The following is a 22,163-nucleotide window of genomic DNA, read 5'->3' on the forward strand; positions in this document are numbered from 1 at the left end:
GCCTCTTGATTTGGTGATGGAAAACACAAAAGGATGCATCTCATAGGGGAAGAAGTTCCATAACCTGGGGGCCACCACAGAGAAGGCACTCTCATAATAAAGGATGGGGAGTGGGAAAGTTTATGGAAGAAAAAACTACAGTCATGAGATGTTGGGAGTTGTAACCCAACAATATCTGGAGAGCACTTGGCTCCCACCCCTGCCGTACTGGCTAAACTGATATTGAAATAATATATGTTGGTAATGGAGATATAAGCGGCAAAATTAACTCATTCAGAGATACACCACCCCCTTTTGGAATTGCATTGCTCTGCCCCAGGCAGACTGCTAAACTACCGGTGTAGTTAATGCTCATACATTCCTAGGGCTGCTTCTGAAGTTATGCTTTCTGATCACAGAGGGCAGGGGTGAGGGCTGTGCCAAAGGGAAATGGGTTGTAGCCAGCCTTGCAGGACTAAAGAGTAAGACAAAGTTGGTGATCGTTCAGTATATTTTACTAACTCAACCAAATTGGTTTCATAGATTGTGCAGCTGTCAGTATGGAGTTGCTTTCTTGGGCAGGCATAAAAACAATAGTAGGCTGGGTTTCTCTCCTTGTCTGAGAGTGTGCACTTATCAAATGCACTTTTTAGTTCTCCTGGCTTGAGTTCAGAGCAGCTCTCTTCTCTGGTTGCCAGAGGGAGGGGAACCCAAATTTAGCTTGGCCCTCGTTATCAGTGGGGTGGCTAAATTTATCCTTAGACTGGCTGCTCTGTCGAGCCAATTTCTCCTTGTCTAACCTGCTCTAAACTGTAGTGTGAGACCCCCCCCCCAATTCTTACTCAAGCAATGCAATACAAAATTGTTTGGGCTGAATAAGTTTTCCGTTCATAGATCTGATATTGTCAGAGGCTCCAATGCTTAGTATATATTTTAACGTGACTCCCTTCCGCTTCGTAATTGTGCTTTCCAGTGCAAATTAAAAGGTATGTAAAGGAATTTATTTGTATTTATTTATTTAAATAATTACTACCTGCTCTTCATTGTTCACACAAGATGATGTCATTGTTCACACGCAAGGGAAAACACTGAAATACAATAAAGCGATTATTTCATTTAAATACAATTTAGTATAAAATCAAGCAGCAGAATAACGGCATAACTACATCAGTCAACTGAGGGGCGCTACTTTAACCAAATGCTTGGGTGAATAGCCATGTATTTACCTCCATTAGCGTTGGTGCTGCTTGCATCTGAGAGGAGAGGGGGGCACTGTAGAATCAGGGTGCTGCCACTGCTGAGAGAGCCATTGCATTATATCTCAGAGAACTGTGGCACCATGAGGACACCCCCCCCATGACCTCAAAGTCAGGGCAGGTATATAAGGGAGCAGGTGGTCTTTCAGGTATCTAGGTTCCAAGCCATGTAGGGCTTCTGCTGTCAAAGCTAGCACTTTAAATCTGGCTCGATAATGTATTGGCAGCCAGTACTGAGCTGTCAACACATGTGTTATATATTAAAGGTGAGCTGTCCCTACAGGCAGCGTCTGAATCTAAGGCAACTCCACATAGAGTGAATTGCAATAATCCAGCGATGAACTTACCAATGCATGAACCAGAGAAGCCAGACCACCCACACGGCCCTTGGCCTGTTTGTGTGTCTGGTTCATCATTCAAGGACTCAGGGTCTGGCAGCAGGTCAGGGCTAGGCATGGCAGAGGCCTTTTGCCATGTGCCCATATCTGAGGAAGGTACAGAGGGTGGCAACACAAGAATGGACCTTTTCAGGGTTGGCTTCCCAGTTATGGAATGTTTCTTAGAGAGAGCTGCCCGGCACCATTATGAATAAATGTGACCATTATTTACAACATTAACAACAACTGTAGTTGTTGTAACCCGCCCTGGGGCCTTAGGGTAGAGTAGTAACAGCAACAACAGCTTTTAGACACCAAAGACATTCCTGTTCTTTACTGAGGGATCCTCAAATCTGAATTTTAGTAGGGTGGGAAAGGATTTGCACTTTTTTTGTTATTGCCCAATGAACACCTTTAGTCAATTGATGTTCTGTTACTTTTTTGGTATATTTTAAATTGTACATCATACCTGATTTTATAATTGTATGTCATTTTAAGACACTGTTGTAGTAAGTAATGAATAAATGCAATTAATAATAATACTGTTTCCTAGAACTGAGCTCTGCTTTGACCTTGAATAAGTGTCAACTGAGGAATTGGCTCTTCTGGATAAAAGGGACCTGCAAATAATTAGAAACACCAATTCCGCCCCCCCCCATTTGTAACCAGACCATTTTAGAGTGAGTTTTTAGACCAAACTCTCACCAGTTTCTTAAGAAATGCCTTTATTAAGCTGTGTTTCCAAGCGTTGCCCACTGCAGTCTTGGATGGTTGCTACAAATACATCCCATACCAAAATAGAATTTGAATTTGTGGTCAGCCTCAGGTGGAAGACATCACTCATTATCTGTTAGCCTGCTCCTTATATAAAGATCCGATTGCTTTCTGAAACCTTTGCTCATACAAACAAGCAGATACACCCTGGTAGAAATGGTCCGGTTTATTTCGAGTGACAGTAATGGCTCTGCAAACCAATAATGGTTTATTTCGAGTGACAGCGTGGCTCTCTATGCACTAGTTGCAAGAAAAAAAATCACTATAAATTGTTGTGGTGATTTGGAGGTTTAATTTGAAATCAAGCTGGATTTGAGTTTGTTGGTGTCTCTGATAACCCCTCTCTTACAGCATGGATGTTGGCTCATATTATGGATCTGTATTGTTTTATTGGTACTGTTTGTTATGGTCTTTAGCTAGAACAATAAACTTATATGGAATTGAAAATCAATAATAATAGAGCCAGGGCAAAATAAAAAAATTAAAAGACAATTTAAAAATAACATCAAATACATTAAAAAGTTTCATACAGTGGTACCTCTGGTTACAAACTTATAGAATCATAGAATCATAGAGTTGGAAGAGACCACAAGGGCCATCGAGTCCAACCCCCTGCCAAGCAGGAAACACCATCAGAGCACTCCTGACATATGGTTGTCAAGCCTCTGCTTAAAGACCTCCAAAGAAGGAGACTCCACCACACTCCTTGGCAGCAAATTCCACTGTTGAACAGCTCTTACTGTCAGGAAGTTCTTCCTAATGTTTAGGTGGAATCTTCTTTCTTGTAGTTTGGATCCATTGCTCCCTTAGCCGTTCCTCATAAGGCATCGTTTCCAGGCCTTTGACCATTTTGGTTGCCCTCCTCTGGACATGTTCAAGTTTGTCAGTGTCCTTCTTGAACTGTGGTGCCCAGAACTGGACACAGTACTCCAGGTGTGGTCTGACCAGAGCAGAATACAGTGGCACTATTACTTCCCTTGATCTAGATGCTATACTCCTATTGATGCAGCCCAGAATTGCATTGGCTTTTTTAGCTGCCACGTCACACTGTTGGCTCATGTCAAGTTTGTGGTCAACCAAAATTCCTAGATCCTTTTCACATGTACTGCTCTCAAGCCAGGTGTCACCCATCTTGTATTTGTGCCTCTCATTTTTTTTGCCCAAGTACAATACTTTACATTTCTCCCTGTTAAAATTCATCTTGTTTGTTTTGGCCCAGTTCTCTAATCTGTCAAGGTCATTTTGAAGTGTGATCCTGTCCTCTGGGGTGTTAGCCACCCCTCCCAGTTTGGTGTCATCTGCAAATTTGATCAGGATGCCCTTGAGTCCATCATCCAAGGTGTTGATAAAGATGTTGAATAAGACCGGGCCCAAGACAGAACCCTGTGGCACCCCACTAGTCACTCTTCTCCAGGATGAAGAGGAACCATTGATGAGCACCCTTTGTGTTCGGTCAGTCAGCGAGTTACAAATCCACTGAGTGGTAGCATAGTCAAGACCGCATTTTACCTGCTTCTTTATAAGAATATCATGGGGCACCTTGTCAAATGCCTTGCTGAGATCAAGGTAGGCTACATCTACTGCGTTCCCTTCATCTACCAGGCTTGTAATTCTGTCAAAAAACGAGATCAGGTTAGTCTGACATGACTAATTTTTCAGAAATCCATGCTGACTATTGGTGATCACAGCATTCCTTTCTAGGTGCTCACAGACTGTTTGCTTAATGATCTGCTCCAGAATCTTCCCTGGTATTGATGTCAGACTGACTGGGCGGTAATTATTTGGGTCCTCTCTTTTCCCCTTTTTGAAAATAGGGACAACATTTGCCCTCCTCCAGTCTGCCGGGACTTCGCCTGTTCTCCAGGAATTCTCAAAGATGACTGCCAGTGGTTCTGAGATCACATCTGCCAGTTCTTTTAATACTCTTGGATGCAGTTCATCTGGCCCTGGAGACTTGAATACATCTAAACTAGCCAAATATTCTTGTACTATCTCCTTAGTTATTCTGGGCTGTGTTTCCTTAATTCGTTCTGGAGGTCCGTTTTTAACCTGAAACCGTTCTTAACCTGAGATACCACATTAGTTAATGGGGCCTCCCTCTGCCGCTGGTGCGCGATTTCTGTTCTCATCCTGAGGTAAAGTTGTGAACCTGAGGTACTACTTCCGGGTTAATGGAGTCTGCAACCCAAAGTGTTTGTAACCTGAGGTGTTTGTAACCCGAGGTACCACTGTATTTTGGTAAGGTAAACCCCCCACCCCTCTCTAAATTTCACTGTCACAGTTAATGGGAAGCTGCCAACGCCAACTGAGTAATGCCTAGCAATCTGTAGTGTAGCACACAGGACACAAAGGACCAAGCCCTGGGACTTCCCCTGCAAAAGGAGCAATGACATCACCTGCCAGAGTCGTGCCAGGCCAACTGGCACATTTTCCTTGCTCTGGCAAGTGACTGAGGTGGTAATAAGGATTTCAAGTTTGCTTCTGAGTCCAACAGCTGCTTTTCAGGCCTTATCCTTGGAGGCTGAAGGTTGCAATGATGAACTCCTGTACTTCAACACTCACCATAACACTATTGCTGAAAGCTAACTGGAGTCTGCATTGGCAATTATCATAGCTATTTATAGGATTTTGTATTCTATAGTGATAATATAACTAATAATAATAATAATTTATTATTTGTACTCCGCCCATCTGGCTCGGTTTCCCCAGCCACTCTGGGCGGCTTCCAACAGAACACTAAAATACAATAACCTATTAAACATTAAAAGCTTCCCTAAACAGGGCTGCGTTCAGATGTCTTCTAAAAGTTTGGTAGTTGTTTTTCTCTTTGACATCTGGTAGGAGGGCGTTCCACAGGGCGGGTGCCACTACCAAGAAGGCCCTCTGCCTGGTTCCCTGTAACTTGGCTTCTGGCAGCGAGGGAACCGCCAGAAGGCCCTCGGTGCTGGACCTCAGTCTCTGGGCAGAATGATGGAGGTGGAGATGCTCCTTCAGGTATACTGGATCGAGGCCATTTAGGGCTTTAAAGGTCAGCACCAACACTTTGAATTGTGCTCAGAAACAAACTGGGAGCCAGTGTAGGTCTTTCAAGACCAGTGTTATAGAGTGATGTTTCCTCTTTGGCTTCCTGAATCCGTGCCATGGTTGGGAGCTCCCGTTGCTCTGACCCAGATTCTTCCAACCTTGCAGTTCGAAAGCACACCAGCACAAGTAGATAAATAGGTACCGCTGCGACAGGAAGGTAATCGCCATTTCCGTGCGTTCTGATTTCTGTCATGGTGTTCTGTTGCGCCAGAAGCAGTTTAGTCATGCTGGCCACATGACCCGGAAAGCTGTCTGTGGACAAAAGTGCGCGCGCACACACACACAGGTCACAGGGTGGTTTACAATACAAAAATACAGAAATACATAACATAGTAATAAACCAATACAACCCCCCCTAGTTTAAAAGGCCATAAATTGCTTAATTAGCCAAAGGCCTGGGAGAAGAGGAATGTTTTGCCTGGCGCCTAAATATATGTAGTGAAGGCACCAGACAAGCCTCCCTGGGGAGAGCATTTCACAAGTGGGAAGCCACTGCAGAGAAGGCCCCGTTCTTGTGTTGCCAGCCTCTGGACTTCTCATAAAGGCGGCACACAAACAAGGGCCTCAGATGATGATTGCAGGGTCTGGTCAGTTCATATGGGGAGAGGTGCTGTTTTTGGAAAAATAATTAAAAATGGAGAAGGAAAGAGAATGGTGATTACTTTTGCAAGTATGTATTGTGTAAAATGATTGAATTATTTAAAAATATTATTTGGCATATATTGGTGCATAACATCATTGAATTATTTTTTAATATATTTATTTGGGGGCATTTATAGCCTTCCTAATAACTGAAGTTTGCGAGGTGGCTTAGAATACATTTTAAAATGCAATAAAGTAGATAGGATTTTATTATGCAAGGGGCAAAGTTGTATACAACACTCCCCCCAGTCTCCCGGATGGTGTTGAGAGCAAGGAGTGCCTGAACTGCAGCTGGCAGTATTCAGCTGACCAAGGTAGGGCAGAAGACAGGGCTGCTAAGATTTATTCAAGACATAACCAGCCCAGGGGCTTTGGCCTGCCAGTCATCACAAGGCCCAATATGGTACATGCCCTTCTTCCCAGGTGCCAAGGGGAGGCAGTGGTCGTAGGTGGGACAACACAACCACACGGCTACAGGAGAAGTCAAGTGGCAAGGATGCTTCCAAGGGGAGGGGCTATGCCCTGCCTGGGTATAAATGGTGTTAAGTGGGAGCCACCCCAGCGCCCTTCAAAAGCTGCTGGACTCATCAGCCCCAGCAGATGTGACCATTAATTTGAGAGGGTGGGAGTTCTGGTCCAACAACATCTGGAGGGTACCATATCAGCCACCCCTTATGGTCATGAAAGAGAAAAAGCTTTTCAGAATGTCAGTGCTCTTTCCCCAAGTCCCAAAGGAGCTGAGGAAGAACCATTTACCACAGGAAAGAGAAGCCAGATGTCCTGCATGACAGCTGTGCTCTTCTCCTCCAACTTTGTGGCTGGGAAAGGTGTGTTCCTGAGACAAAAACCCAGTGCTAAGATGGCTTCTACCTCTCCCTCATTAAAAGAAGGAAGCCAGCCACCATTTATGCTCTCCTAAACTCATTTGGAAGTGGGAAAAGGCCTCAGGCACAAGCCAAGGGCCAAGATGGCTTTGTCTTCTCCACTCATGACTGAAGAACAAGCCAGTCTCGATTCAAAGTGGCAGTCAGGTTCCTTTTCCCTTCCCCTGAGAAGGCAGTTGGCCGTCCCGATTTCCCCCTGCCTCACTTCAGAAGGGGTCCATGAGGTGTCTTCTGTTTCCTGCCTTTTTACTCAGCACTGGCACCAGCACTGTGGTTCTTCCGGTCTTCTTTTCCCCTTCAGCATCTCACAGGGTAATGCTTTGGAGAATGCTTTGGTAATGCCTCTCCTTTCCTCTTTATGAGACACAGGGTCAGAGGGTGGCAGGAGCCTGGCTTTGGGCAGGGGGCTGCTCCCCAGTAGCCTTTAGCCTGCCCCCTTCTCCCTTCCCCATCTGAGGCACAAGCAGGAGTGGAGCTGCTCAGGCGCTGAAGCAAATGCCAGACACAAACAGTGTTAGGGTCATAACTTCCAGAGGACTGATGTGCTGACTTCTTCCCCTCCTTGAATTGGCTCTTTATTAGAGCTTTAGCTTTCAAACACCTTCCCAGAAAGCATTGCTCTTCCCGAAAACTGGCCTTTCTCTCTGGAATCTGTTAGGGAGCAGGTTGGAAATGGGGATCCCAGAATTTTAGACCAACTACAGGCCAGACACGGGGCAAATACTGCCCAGTGCAAGAGAAGTTTTCTGCACACTTCTCTCCTCCGGCCTGCTGTTATAGGAGAGCCCACCAAGAGCAGGCCCAGAAGAAGATGTCTTATCCCAAGTCACACCTTGGTTCATGCGCCTGTGTTTCGCTACTATGCTGACTTACAGCTCTCCATGGTTTCAGTGAGCTGAGTGGATATTTTAATCTTGCCCCCCTCCCATCCCAGTCAGACATTTTCATCACCAAGCTAGCTCTCCAAAAAGAGCCAGCTAAATGCTAATGGTACTATTAGAACTCACGAGCTTCCCAAACTTGAACTTGGCTTCCAGCCTTTAGAAGGTGTTCCTTCTTCACATAAGGCACAATCAACCATTGGGACTTGCTGCCACAAGTGAGTTGGTGACGGCTGTGGGCTAGATCAGTGCTACTCAAAGTGCTGGTCCACAGACCAGTGCCAGTCCGTGAGCCATAGGCTGCTGGTTCACAGTGACTCCTCTGCAGGCCAGCTTGGGTGGGATGCTTTAGGGGCCCAATTTAGTACCAGTTCCTGGTACAATGGATATTTTTTTTGCCAGTTCACATCAGATAGTTTGACACGGCTTCAAAAGGGCCTTTGACACATTCATGGAAGCCACACATCACTTACAATTTGCTCTCAGCCAAGGTCTCTAACTGCAACCTCCATGCTCAGAGACAGTATACCCAGTGGCGTAGCGTGGGGGGTGCAGGGGGGGCCGGCCGCACCGGGCGCAACATCTGGGGTTAGGGCAAATCCACGGGTTAGGGGGCGCAAATCCACGGGTTGGGGGCGCAAATCCATGGGTTAGGGGGCGCAAATTACTTGCCTTGCCCCGGGTGCTGACAACCCACGCTACGCCACTGAGTATACCACAAATAGGGGTAAAAAAGATGTGTGACCTTCTTTGCTCAGGAATTCCTCACTGTCCTTCTGCTGTGGAGGAAAGATGGACACCACGGAGCCCTTTGGCCTCTGCCAGAAAGGCAAATCCTCAGGTGCCCAGTGGCTCTCCTGTGTCATAATTCATGTGATCTCAGGTGGTGCGATCCACTGCAGTCTACTCAGAAGCAGCGTGGAATCCGAGGCTGCAATTCCCGACCCACATTCTCGCATATATATGCTGAACGCCACGGGGCACGTGCAGGAGGAGCGCGACGCTGCTTCCAAGCCGCGTTTCCTCACGCTCTGGAGTTCTGCAGGCAGAAGACAGACGACGAGTAGAAGTCGAGGCACCTTACCTTGGCATCAAGTCCCGCTGCGTTCCGCTGGCCGGCTGCTCCTTGCCAAGAAGCGAGCCCTCCGTGCGCGGGATTGAAGCCGCCTCCCTCGTGCCATCCTCTTCGCCGGGGGCGGTTCCTCCGAAGCATGCCTAGGGATGCCAGCAGCCGGTCTCTCCTCCCGGGCAGCAGAGCAGGAGCAGCGACAGTGGCACCGGACCCTGGGAGGCAGCGAACACCTGCGACGGCCGGGGCGCTTGGGGGGCGCCCATCTCTCCGGGCCGAGCCCCAGAGGAGGCGGGCAGGCGGCTGCGCCTTTTCTCCTCCTCCTGGGCCGAGCGCGCGCCCTACTTCGCTCGCTCCCTGCCTCTCCCGCGACAACAGGAGGGCGGTCGCGCCAACTGAGGCTGCGCGCACGGCAGGCTGTCCGGCCGGCCGACCCACCGACCCAGTCGGCGGCCACAGGAGACTGCAAGGCGGAGAAGCCAAGCCCGGCGGAGGCGAGGTGCTGCTGCTTGCGCTGCGCGGCCGCGGGCTCCCTTTGGCCGGCCTTCCTTGTGCGCGCCGGGCCGCGATGCGCCTCCCTCCTCCTCCTCCGGCGTAGCAACGGCAGCGGGAGGCTCCTCCTCCTCCTCCTTCGGCGGCGGCGGCGGCGGCTCCTGCTCGGGTATGCGCCCCTCCAGCCAGCAGCCGGGCCAGGCGGCTCCCGCGAGGGCTGCAGCGGTGGCTGCTGGTGGTGGTGGCGCGGTGGCGGCGGCGGCGGCGGCGGCGGGGAAGGCCTAGCCAAGCGAGCCAGCCGCGCGCCCTCTCCGCCCGCCTCCCTTTTTCCGCCTCCGCCTCCTCCTCCTCCGCCAGCCAGCCAGCCCCGACCCGGCAGTGATGGCAGACGAGCCGCAGCAGCACCAGCCACCTCCGACTCAGCAGCAGCAGCAGCGGCAGCAGCCGCCCCCCGAAGCCCCCGGCGGGGTCGTCCCGGTGGCGACGGCGGCCCCTTCGCTGCCGGCGCTGGTGCCCGGGCTGCAGGGGACCGAAGCCAGCGCGCTGCAGCACAAGATCAAGAACTCCATCTGGTGAGCAGCCCGGGGAAGGCTCCGGGCCCGGGGGTGGCTGGCTGGCTGGGTGCTCGGGAGGGAGCCGGCCGGGGGTTTACTCATGCATGCGCTGCATGTGCCTGCTGCCTATTGATCGGGCGCTCTGAGCCGCCACGGTGCCGGGTCGGGGTGCCTGGACGGGCCCCTCGCCTTCCAGATCGGGGTTTTGTTTTTGCAAGGGTTGCAGAGCCCCCGTTGCGCCGCCTCCCCTCCCATGCTGTCTTCTGGCTCCGATCCCGCAAGGTTCTTTCTGCGGCGGCAGGAGGAAGAAGGTGGCGGCGGCGGCGGCGGCGGGGCGTGTGTGTGTGTGTGTGTGTGTGTGTGTGTGTGTGTCTCTGCAGGGTGGGGGAGGGGAAATGGAAAATGTGTTTACTCGGCTCTGCGGAGGGAGAGCGAGACAGACCCGGGCAGACAGAGCCAGACACGCTCGTAGGGAGAAGGGGTCGGGCTGGGCGCGCAAGCCAGGGTGCACGTCTGCCTGCCTGCATGCTTCCTAGCTAGCTTGCTGGCGACCCAACACAAAGCTCGCCAGGCGCTGCTTTGCGCGGGGCTGCTTCCCGATCCACGGTGGTCGCGTCCAGTGCAGCCCGGGGCAGGAGGCGAGAGACATGCCTCCCCCCCCCCCCGCCTCGCCCCGTCGTGTGCAAAGCAGCAGGTCGTTCCGTGAAGGGGCATCGCCTCGCCTGGCGGCTGGCTGGGCTCGCCCTCTCCTCCTCCGCCCAGCGCCCCCCCCACCCCAAGGCGCGTTTGTCGGAGGAGGCGGGGGCGCCTCTGCCGCATGTTGACATGCATCTCTTTCTCCCTCCCCTCCTTGCTGCAAACACCAGAATGGGGTGACTTGCCTCTTGCTCAGCAGCAATAACAGCAGCAGCAGCCCCTCGCTTGTTTACAGCTGCTGCTGCTGCCGCCGCCGCCGCAGCCCCCCTTTTTTGCAGCGTAGGGCGCCGTTTCCTCGGCACTGCTCCGGGTTTTCCGTCAGAATCAGACCTCCCCTTTGAGCAAGAGAGCTGGAGAAGATGTTCATTCAAAAAAGACTGCAATACGTTGTTCCTTGGGTACACTCCTAAAGCCAGGGACTGACTCGCTGTCTGCCATTGAGGATTTAGACACTACACTGGCTTGCGAAGTGGGAGGCACCTGGGCTTTGCCTTCCATTTGAAGCCTTTTTCAGCTGAACCGACTTCTTTGCAAAAATAAAATTCCTGAAAACGAAGTGTCTTTCAGTGCTTGAAAAACACAGTATAAAGGCCTTTCACTTTCCCTGTGTGCACGATGTCCTTTGAAACCTTTAATGCATTTGCTCTTGTGGTTTAAAAATGACATTTTGGGTATGTGTAGTGCTGATCTGAAATTGAGATCTACATGGTGTAAAATATATGGGGCAGATTGAATTGTCAGTCGAAGCAATACAGGTTGTGTGAAGGGATTGCATTTGAGATGGTGAATTGCACACAGGCTTTGGGGAACAGACTATTAAGTAGCCTTTAAAAATCTAGGCAAAGGAGGCTCTTGCTGACTCCAGTCTGCTCGCTGCCATTGTTTTGTTTACAGAATGCCATGAGTTAGAAGTTCTCTCCATCAGCATCCTGACTGTGTCTTAAATTGCTGCTACTGAAGTGTTTGATTTACAGTATTATTATTTTTTTAGACACCCACTTAAAATATTTTCTCATTCTCCTAGTGTTCAGAAATCAGCCTCTTGAATAGGGTGTTTACAATCAGTGGTTTCAGGGGAGGTGTAACATCCAAGTTGGAAGACAAAATGGCTACTAAGTAAAACCTCTTCCCTTTTATATGAACTTGGGCGTATAGGCTTAGTACAAGCACAACACCATACCATTGTTTGTTTTAATTCCCAATAAAATTGGGGCTTCTAGGACATCTTTTTTTTTAAAGACACATAGACAACCTGCCAAATGTTTTTGCATAGCCTTGGCTGCTTTAGCTAGGGATTGGCTTGTCAGCCTGATGGGAGTGAATGGAGGATGCCCAGTGGCAGTGCCTGCTGGAATGGTGCTGTTACTGGGAGTGTGACCAGCCAGCGCAGAGTACCCAAAGCCACCTTTGGGCAGGCAGCTTTTTTGCTTACCCTAAAGGTGATCCTGAATGCCGCGTCTGGGAAGGAAGCCCCGCCAGTTTCAATGAGCTTGTGTCTCAAGTGTTCAGGATTCTAGCTCTGGGCGCATGCTGCAGATAATAGGGATTAGTTTCCTTTTAACCCCATCTCCCCATTGGCTGCTCTTGGCCCCAGAGTCTGTGATCCTGTGTGTGCTTAGCAACAAGTGTGTCCCCTTGAACTCAGCCATTCTGGCTGCAAAAAAACATGTCTTGAAGCTGGGATTTATTTGTGTTTCACCTTGGCGCCACACCTGCGAGGGCCCTGCCCTCTTATTTCTGCAACATCAGCCCTTTGGGGTGGGCTAGTAAGCTGAGAGAGAGGGGGCCAAGGTCACTCGGGACCACAAGTGAGCAGGAGGAATATGTGAGCCCTCATTGAAGCTCCGTAGCCACTGGGAAAGTCTTTCACCATTTTCTCAATCGTGTGGCTACAGGTGGGATGGGGATTCAAATTCATACACATGATTTTGGGAACAGAACTGGGAATTGGAATTGTGATTGTACAGATAGAGTAGCGTCTTGTTGCATGTATCCTTGTGTCTGTGAAACAACAGCTCAGAAGCATCTTGTGCAGTGCTCTCAGGAGATTGTGGTGTGTACTCTGGGCTGGTTTTCATTGCTGTTGCTTTGTAGTGGACTGCTAGTAAACAGTCTTCAGCTTGAATGGCTTCTCTCACTCTTTGTCGGAGTCCATGTGCTCAGCCAGGGATTTTGTAGAGCATAGCTCAGACTTGCAGTTCCATTACACGCTGGAATACTGCTCCGATCTAATGCCCTGAGGTTTGGGGTAGGGTGGGCAAAAAATCCCATAAATAAATAAGAAAAATTGCTGTGTATGGAAGGTGGCAAATGGTCTGTGTTCTCCATTAACCAATAAAGCTTAAAATGAAACCTTGTCTTTCTGGCTGGGATTACTGAAAAGAGCATCTGAAAATCTGTATGCTAACTCCTGAAACGTAAGTCGGATTTAATGTGACTGAGTTCGACTGCAGTCCAAAACACACTTACTAGGAAGTAAGCCTCATTGAATTTAGTGGGACTTAATTCTAAATAAATTATATTATTATTATTGCTACTTATTTAATTCATAAATCACTTCTATGAGGCATCCTGGAGCAATTTATAATACAGTATTTTGTGTGTATGTATGTATGATATCTGCTACATATATTAAAACTTAAAATAATTGCATAGATGAAAACAATTTAAAAATTTATATTAAAATAGTTTTAAAGAACCACACATACATAAAATCAATTAAAATCCAGTACAGGTACCAATTGAGATTAAGACCTCCATTTGAAAGGCTCTTTGAAATTCTAAATAAACTTACATAGGATTTCACTGTTGGTGGGTCCAACGGTTAAGAAGGCGGTTTCTGCACAAGCTGTAGAGGGGACTTGTCAACCTGGGAAGGTAGCCCATCTAGGATCTTAAACCTCCATGACCTGAGGGGTACCTTTGCGTGAAGAAAAGGCTAAGGAGTAAACCCTACACAAAACTGGAGCGGGGTCCCTAAGATGGTTGGATGGTGCCTTGTACGCCTCCTTCGGGCAACAGCAGCCAAGCTGGTGCCAAATGTCTTGCTCTGCTTCCCTTTGAGCCACATCAGCGAGGTTGAGAGGGGGAGCTCGGGACCTCCAGATACACTGCCCAGGCTTGCACCCTAGGGAGGTCACGTTGGTGCTACTGACTTCACCCTTGGATGCACACTCCATTGTCAACAGGTGGCAGCCATTTTAGACATATCCAATTGACATGTCATCGCTGACACACAGATCTTTTTGAACCCAAAAGAAGGCAGAATGGGGGCGGGGCAGAATGGGATGTAACAGGGTGGGGTGCACTTATATACACTTTGCCGGTGTGTGTGGCGGCCGGGAACAGAGCCCCTGTGTGAAAGGATCAGTGCCTGTGCCTAAAAGTGCAGTACACCTCCAGGTGAGCACTAGGGGAGGGACCCAAGTTCAAATCCCACACAGCCACAAAGCTTCTAGTTCAACCACTGTCTCTTGGCCTAAACTACCTCAGAGGGGAAATTGGGTTGAGGAGGGGGGAAATGGAGATGGGTAGAGCCTTTTACATTTTCCTGGAGGAAAGGTGAGGCTACAAAAAATATAAAAAATTAAAATGTTATATATCAATAAAATGTTATACCTAAGTTTGCTTCAATGAATTATTAGAATTGTCACTCTCTTAAAATTTTAATGACAATTCATTTGCCTTTTAGTGGTTTGCAATTAAAAACAATACCTCAGTATAGATGCTATTTTAAGATAATTAAAGTAGCTTACAAAATTGAAAGAAGAGCTTCTGTTTGGTGATAGAAGGATGGCTCACCTTTTAATCTCCCTATTGCAGTGGGCACACTAGTGCCAAAATGTGCCTCCCCTTTAATTTGCATTCCCAACAGCTAAAAGTTTACCTCACTAATTCCCCCTCTGCCACCGATTGATCAAATAATCCTGTAGTTGATTACTAATTAAACCTGCTCTGCCCATTGTCACTTTTAAAGGCTACAGCGATATATAGCAGTTACTAAAATGGAAGACTTGGAGATGATAACAAGTCTGTAAGGACCACAGTGCATTTGGTTGGCTGCAGCCTTGGCCAGCAATATTGTTTCTCGCTTTAGCCACAACAGAATTTATTCTGGAAATTAAAATGAGTTTGACAGGCGATATTTGTTATATTATGAGGCACTTGTAGAACCAGTTCTCTAGGCGCATGGCAAAGGGCCTCTGCAGATGACCTTGGGGCAGGCTTTCCCAACCTGGTGCCCTCCAGATGCTTTTCCACTACAATGCCCATCACCCTCAACACCATCCTGCTGGCCTAATGAGAGTTATAGTCTGACACCTATGGATTGAACCAAGCTGACAAAAGTTGCCTCAAGGTATGAACAGGTACAAATGAGAGAAGGCAGTCTGTTAGGCACTGAGGTCCCAAGCCCTGTCCCTTTATGTAAAAACCAGAACGCTCAACTGGGCTCAAGAGTGAATCAGAGGCCAGATTACTTGCTCAAAGCAGCTCACAGCTAAACTTTTTTAAAACTACAGATTGTGTCTGTCCCAAATTGGCCCTAGGATCACATTCAAAGGTCTTTCTCCAAATGCCCTGCCAAATGAGTTTTTGGTGTTGGTGCTACAGTTGTGGAATGCCTTTCTGGTGTGAGCTGAAGACATAATTATTTACAGAGTTTCCATAATTTTTTCTTCTTTTTTGGGGCGGGGCGAGTGTTTTTTAGATCTGCATTGTTGTTATCATCTGTTATCTGGCTTCTGCGGTTGGTACTATATCTTAGATTTAACATTTCATGGCCTTTGTCAGCCTGGTGCCCTCCAGATGTTTTAGATTGTAATTCCCATCAGCCCTGGCAGATGTTCTGGAGTACAACTCGCATTGCCCCAGCATCATAATGCAGCCATGCTGACCAAGGTTGATGGGAGTTGTGGTCCGACACGTGTGAAAGGCACCCAAGGTTCAAAATTTGCCAGGCTCTTTTTGCGACTGGCGTGGGTCCAATTGCACCATGTGGAGATCTCTGGGTGCTCGGCTGGTGACTGACTTCTCCATCTGACTGGCCCCTACAGCTTTCTTAAGCAGGTAAGCAGGTTTTGGTGACTGCAACTTCGGTTTAAGGAGCCATTTGGCACCTAGCTTCTATATCTGAGTTTCTAACACTTTGGGGTTACACTCCCTCTGAAGGAGCAGATACATAACTTTGGGAGTGTTTCTAGATCCTTTGCAGTAACTTGTGACTCAGGTGGCCTCAGTGGCACAGACTGGCTTCCATCAGCTTTGGCTGGTGGCCGAGGTGCACCCCTCTCTGGCATGGATAGCTTAACTTATGTTGCCTATGCTCTGGTAACCTCTAGATTAGATTTCTGCAGCATGTTCTATGTAGGGTTGCTTCTGAAGATGCTTTGGAAACTTCTGAAGATGGTTTGGAAACTTCAGCTGGTGCAGAATTAAGTGGTCAGGCGCAAGATGGTTTGGGCATATTACACTGATCTTGGTCCTACAGCACTGGCTGCCAATTAGTTTTCAAGCCCAATTCAAAGTGCTGGTTTTGACCTATACAGTGGTGCCTCTGGTTACGGACGCTTCAGGTTACGAACACTTGAGGTTACGAGCTCTGCTAACCTGGAAGTAGCTGCTTCTGGTTGCGAACTTTGCCCCAAGGTGCAAATGGAAATCGCGCGCCTCTGGTGGCCCCATTAGCAAAAGCGTGCCTCGGGATAAGTACGGTTTCAGCTTAAGAACGGACCTCCGGAACGAATTAAGTTCATAACCACAGGTACCACTGTACAGCCTTAATTGGCTCAGGACTGCAGTACCTCAAGGACCACCTCTCCCCATATGAACCAACCTGGACCCTGTGATGATCATCTGTGATGACCCATTCTTTGTGTGCCACCTCGACAAGAGGTCACTTTTTCTGCGCTGGCTCCCTGTTTGTGGAATGCTTTCCCTAGGGAGGCTCACCTGGCACCTTCATTACATATCTTTAGGCACCAGGCAAAAAACGTTTCTCTATAACCGGGGGGGGGGGTACAGATTTGTTTTTGTTTTATTATGTCTTTTGTGTTCTCGTTTTGTATTTTTCTGTTGTGACCTGGACTGTGATCTTTGGATGAAGGATGTATGCAAAATTAATTAATAAATAAAATTAATAAGTTTTAAATGGGTTGCAACCATAACAATTGTGTAAAATTAAAATGACTTGGTATCTTCTAATCCTGTCAGGATTATTCTTTTCTGCCCATCTGAAATGGATATGATGAAATGGTGTCTGCTTCGTTGTCCAATTGAGGCGTATGTGTCTTTATATATACAATAATCGAAATGCAACACAGGCATCAGTGAGCTACATACCGATGCTGTTTTTGTTTTGTTTTTCTGGCCATGAACTAGTTTTTTCCTCTTACAGTACTGATGAAAAGGCCCAAGCTGATCTCTGAGCTCTTTATTTCCCCTTTTCTCCTTCATGGATTACAAGTCTAGACAAAAAGACCAGGCCTGAGCAGCAGCGCCCAGACAGCCCTGATTAGTGTCACTTAGGGCAGGGTTGCAAATTGCCCCAGCCTTTGCTGCACTTTTGGGATTTAATCTCTGTGTTTCTGTTTTTATTTTAGATTCATTAAAGCTTTTATGCTAATCGCTTTTGTGTCCAGACACTTAAACATCAAAAGGGAGATAGAGCTTTGTTCAGCTCAACTGCTTGTGAATATGGGATTTTGGTTAATTTAGGGCGGAGTGGGGAAAAAAGGTAAAAATAAAAAATTAGGGTGGAGTGAGCATTGTATGGCCCACTGTGTGTTTGTGGAGGGTGTATTTGACAAAGAGACTGTCGACAGACAACTCTGATGCTTCAGACATTTGAGAGTCAGTCTGCAGTTTCACTAAAGCTGCTAAAGTGTGTTCCACTTTTGAGTGCTATTGCTGGCGGGCTTGCCCTCTTAGGGCATCTGGTTGGTCACTGTGAGACCAAGATGCTGGACTGGAGGGGCCCCCTTTGGCCAGATCCAGCTGGCCAACCTGGCGCCCTGCAGATGTGTTGCACTACAGATCCTATCAGCCACAGCCAACATGGCAGTGCTGTCAGCCCCGGTAGCGTGCGGTCATGCTGGCTGGGACTTACAGAAGCTGTAGTCCCAAACATCTGCAGAGTGCCAGGCCAGGTTCAGGGAAGGCTGGTGCAACAACTTTCACATGGTTGCCAATAATGCAACCCCTGAGACCATCTGCCAAGCAGTGCCTCACACATTCACATTACATGTTGGTGTGTGAGAGTGAAACCCTGTCCCCCGTTTTGATATTTCCTCACATGGGGGGAAGGAGACAGGCTCATTCTTGGTGCCACTTTCCATCATTCTCCCGTGAAAAAGTCACAGAAATGTGGCCAAGGCCTTTCTCTCCAAGTAAGCTGTAGATAGGTGTTTTGGGTGCTACCCAGGGCTAGAAGTCAACTGGGACCCACCATGTGACTGCTTCATAAAGGGACCGATGTGTTCTTGTCTCTCTGCATGCTTCTGTATCCTGCACCAGGTGGAGCTTCTAAATGTTCTTTAGAGCAACCACACATATATTGGGCTGCCCAGACAATAATCCCGATCGATCAGGGTCCTGTCAGAAGTTAGTGAAGTTGTTGTAGTTTGGCTCAGCTTTGGTACAGCTTGAATGGCATCCTCACCAGCCCCTTTTGACATGACCCTCACTGCAACACAAAGAAATCAAAAATCCCAACCCTGTTTCTGCCAAAGGCTTTAATGCCAAATCAGAGTGGTGCATAGGCGGGCAAAAGGTTACAGGGCGCAACAGCAGCTACATGGGACGTACATAAACAAAATGCCAGCTAAGACGTTGATCCAACAAGCAGCTTGCACATATTCCCAGAGTTCTTTGCCTTCCACACTTTCTGATGTGCCGTTCTGATGTCGTATCTGTTGTGTGTAGAATTTTGGTCTCCAAGAATGGCTGCTTTCATTGAAGAGGACCCCATGCATAAACACAATCCCAGTTTTTTATCCAGTTTTTGAGGCCATTTGGCTATCCCAAAGAAAGGCTTGCAAAGGTCATAGTTCCTCAACAAATCAGAGTAGGTCAAGTGCCCAACCTACCTTGTAATTAAAGCATCTTCAACAGAACTTACGCTATCAAGGCAATGGATTGCAAGTGCCATTAAGGATGCAGACTAGTGTTTTCCCCCAGCAGATGTCCCATAAGGATAATGCTAGAAATGTAAAGAAAACAGTGATGCTGGCATGGCCCAGCCCCTGTTCATTTCAGTAGAACTTGGCCAGGTGGATTTGCTGGCGGATTTGCTTTTCACCCATTTTAATTAGTGTGTGTGTTGAGGTGCTGTTCTTCCCCAGTCCCCTGCTTTGGGCAACTAAATGTCTTACAAGACAGTTGTCCATTTTGCTGTCTTTTGAGAACTTCCAGTGAAGCTTGTCATTCTTTGTATTTTCCTTTCACCCAAATTGCTTAAAGACAGTGTTTGAAATTAGCCAGGCACCAGGCGCAATTTGTGCCTGACTATTGGCGCTGTGGGTTAAACCACAGAGCCTAGGACTTGCTGATCAGAAGGTCAGCGGTTCGAATCACCGCGACGGGGTGAGCTCCCGTTGCTCGGTTCCTGCTCCTGCCAACCTAGCAGTTTGAAAGCACGTCAAAGTGCAAGTAAGTAAATAGGTACCGCTCCGGCGGGAAGGTAAACGGCATTTCCGTGCGCTGCTCTGGTTCACCAGAAGCAGCTTAGTCATGCTGGCCAATAAAGCGAGATGAGTGCCGCAACCCCAGAGTCGGCCACAACTGGACCTAATGGTCAGGGGTCCCTTTACGTTTACCTATTGGCCGCTTGTGACCAAGTGAAGATGTCTGGGTGCCGGGATGGCGCCTGACATCTCCATCTGGAGGTGCATGCATCTTGACTATTTTCACACACTAATACCACATTTTGTAGAATTCTATCAGCTATATTTTATTTGCACAATCAGGATGAATTTCAGGAACCAACATGCTTTTTTCTGTTCAGCCTCAGCAGGAGCAGTGAATAACATTATAGTTAATTGTTGTAGCCTGTCTTCACTTACCCCACCCCACTGCCCTCCTCACAGTTGTGAAGAATATTCTTAACATTATGAATGGCCCGTGTCACTATTAAGGAAAAAAGGTAGGAATAGGCCAATATGTATGTGGGCTATCCCTGGATAAAGTGACTTTTCTTCTTTAAGTTCTCAAAGTTCTTAACCTAGCTCAAGGTTGTCATCTGAACTAGCCAGATGTTTAACTGATAATCACAGTCAGTCCATCATTTGAAAAATAAGACAACTTGACATTCCATTTTGGCGACTGTAACCTTGGTTTAAGCAGCCATTTGGCACCTAGCTTATGTATCTTGAGTTTCTAACGCTGCTTTAAAAAACCACTTTCATGCAAAGCTGGCTTGATCTGCTGCCTCAGCCTGCAGCCAGAGCACCTTAACAGTCTTGTTTCTGATTGTTTCACCCACCGTTGTTCATCAGTGAACTACTAGGTACCTGTGTGTGGGTGTGGGTGTGTGAAGAGAGAGAAGAGAGAATATCTGACTGTATATATGTGTATTGTCTCCTATTGCCTCCTCTAACACATCAACACACACACAGGTTGCTTTTGATAGCAAATTTGGGCGTAGATGATGTATTTGTGCCTTAGGGATACATAAGGAACTGGGTGTGCCCTTCCTCCAGGTGGTGAGTTAGCCAGAAAATATTTGGAGGGTAGAGGAAGCCAACCTCACTTTCCAAGCAACTTCCAGCTGGTATCATGCACAACTGGAAACCGTGTGGTGCCTACAATAATAGATCCTAGTTTTAAAGAAATAAAACAGTTCCTGGATCGGCCGATCCTTTCAGACATTCACTGAAGTCAGTGGACTGAGCCAGGAGGCAGGACTGCAAAAAAAGCTTTGTGTGTCATTTAACTTTTGTTGTTAATCCCTTTCCACCTTGCTTGAGCAATGGTAGTCACATTTGTATGGGGGTTGGGGGTTGGGTTTGCTTCAGCTCAGGATAGATGTTTGTTGCAGAGGGAGACAAGGCACCTAAACAACAACAACAGCATTTTTAAATGTTTCATGGAGTCTTGGGCATAATTGCAGGAGGAGGAGGTAGCCATAGTTATAATTTATTTTAATTCATTTATACCCAATTTTTCCTCTGAGTTCAAGGTTGTGTACATGCAGGTCCTGCACTTACCCGAACATGAGGATTTAGCATCTAAACTTCGCTATACACACCACATATTCTGAACAGAGAGCATTTTTTTTTTTTACTTCCTTGTTTGCCTTCTGTTGGTTGGCAGAGGAAAGGAGGGAGAATGATCCGACAAATCAGAGCAGTTTTCCTGTTTTTTGTTTTGGCTTTTGGGGGTCAAAATTCTGTGGCTGGGAATGCATTAGAAATTTTCCCATGGGAATAAATGGAAATCATCATCTTGTTATGCGAACGCTTGGCTCATGAACGATTTTCATTGTCTTCAGTCGGCAGGACCTGCATGTGCAGCAACCGCTGATTTGCGTGGCCCCCCCACATGTTGGCAGAGCACGTGTAAGCAAACCCCGTTCTGTCCCCTTTTCTGGCCACTTCTAGGTTGCAGCAATGTGCACCTGCATTGAACAAGTGTAAAATAGCCATTGCCTGTATATGGTTCTAAACCCCCCCCCATTTTATTCTCACAACAACCCTGGGACACTGAGAGAAGGTGATCTGATTCAAAAAAATGCTGCCCCTGAAATATTCTTTGGCAGTGTCCCATTAAAGGGCATTTTCACCATCAATTACATTCTTCAGTGAAGGCGGTGAAGGTCCTGTGTGAGTGCCTGCAGGCGGTTGGAGGATGGATGGCGGCTAACAGATTGAGGTTGAATCCTGACAAGACAGAAGTACTGTTCTTGGGGGACAGGAGGCGGGCAGGTGTGGAGGATTCCCTGGTCCTGAATGGGGTAACTGTGCCCCTGAAGGACCAGGTGCGCAGCCTGGGAGTCATTTTGGACTCACAGTTGTCCATGGAGGCACAGGTTAAATCTGTGTCCAGGGCAGCTGTTTACCAGCTCCATCTGGTACGTAGGCTAAGACCCTATCTGCCTGCGGACTGTCTCGCCAGAGTGGTGCATGCTCTGATTATCTCCCGCTTGGACTACTGCAATGCACTCTACGTGGGGCTACCTTTGAAGGTGACTCGGAAACTACAACTAATCCAGAATGCGGCAGCTAGACTGGTGACTGGGAGCGGCCGCCGAGACCATATAACACCGGTCTTGAAAGACCTACATTGGCTCCCAGTACGTTTCCAAGCACAATTCAAAGTGTTGGTGTTGACCTTTAAAGCCCTAAACGGCCTCGGTCCAGTATACCTGAAGGAGCGTCTCCACCCCCATCGTTCTGCCCGGACGCTGAGGTCCAGCGCCGAGGGCCTTCTGGTGGTTCCCTCATTGCGAGAAGCAAAGCTACAGGGAACCAGGCAGAGGGC

General features: G+C 47.9%; 1 protein-coding gene across 1 annotated transcript in view; it reads left to right on the plus strand.

Moving 5' to 3' along the window:
• Positions 1–9,696: 9,696 nt before the first annotated feature.
• RFX7 (regulatory factor X7) overlaps positions 9,697–22,163 on the plus strand; it is a 46,562-nt gene continuing 34,095 nt past the window's right edge. The window contains exon 1 of the mRNA XM_081838683.1: positions 9,697–10,010. Coding sequence (XP_081694809.1) covers positions 9,820–10,010 — 191 coding nt within the window. The 5' untranslated portion in view covers positions 9,697–9,819. The remainder of the gene's footprint in view (positions 10,011–22,163) is intronic.

This window comes from Podarcis erhardii (genome assembly GCF_964252035.2).
Source record: "Podarcis erhardii genome assembly, chromosome: 14".
In the NCBI taxonomy this organism is placed as follows: Eukaryota; Metazoa; Chordata; class Lepidosauria; order Squamata; family Lacertidae; genus Podarcis; species Podarcis erhardii.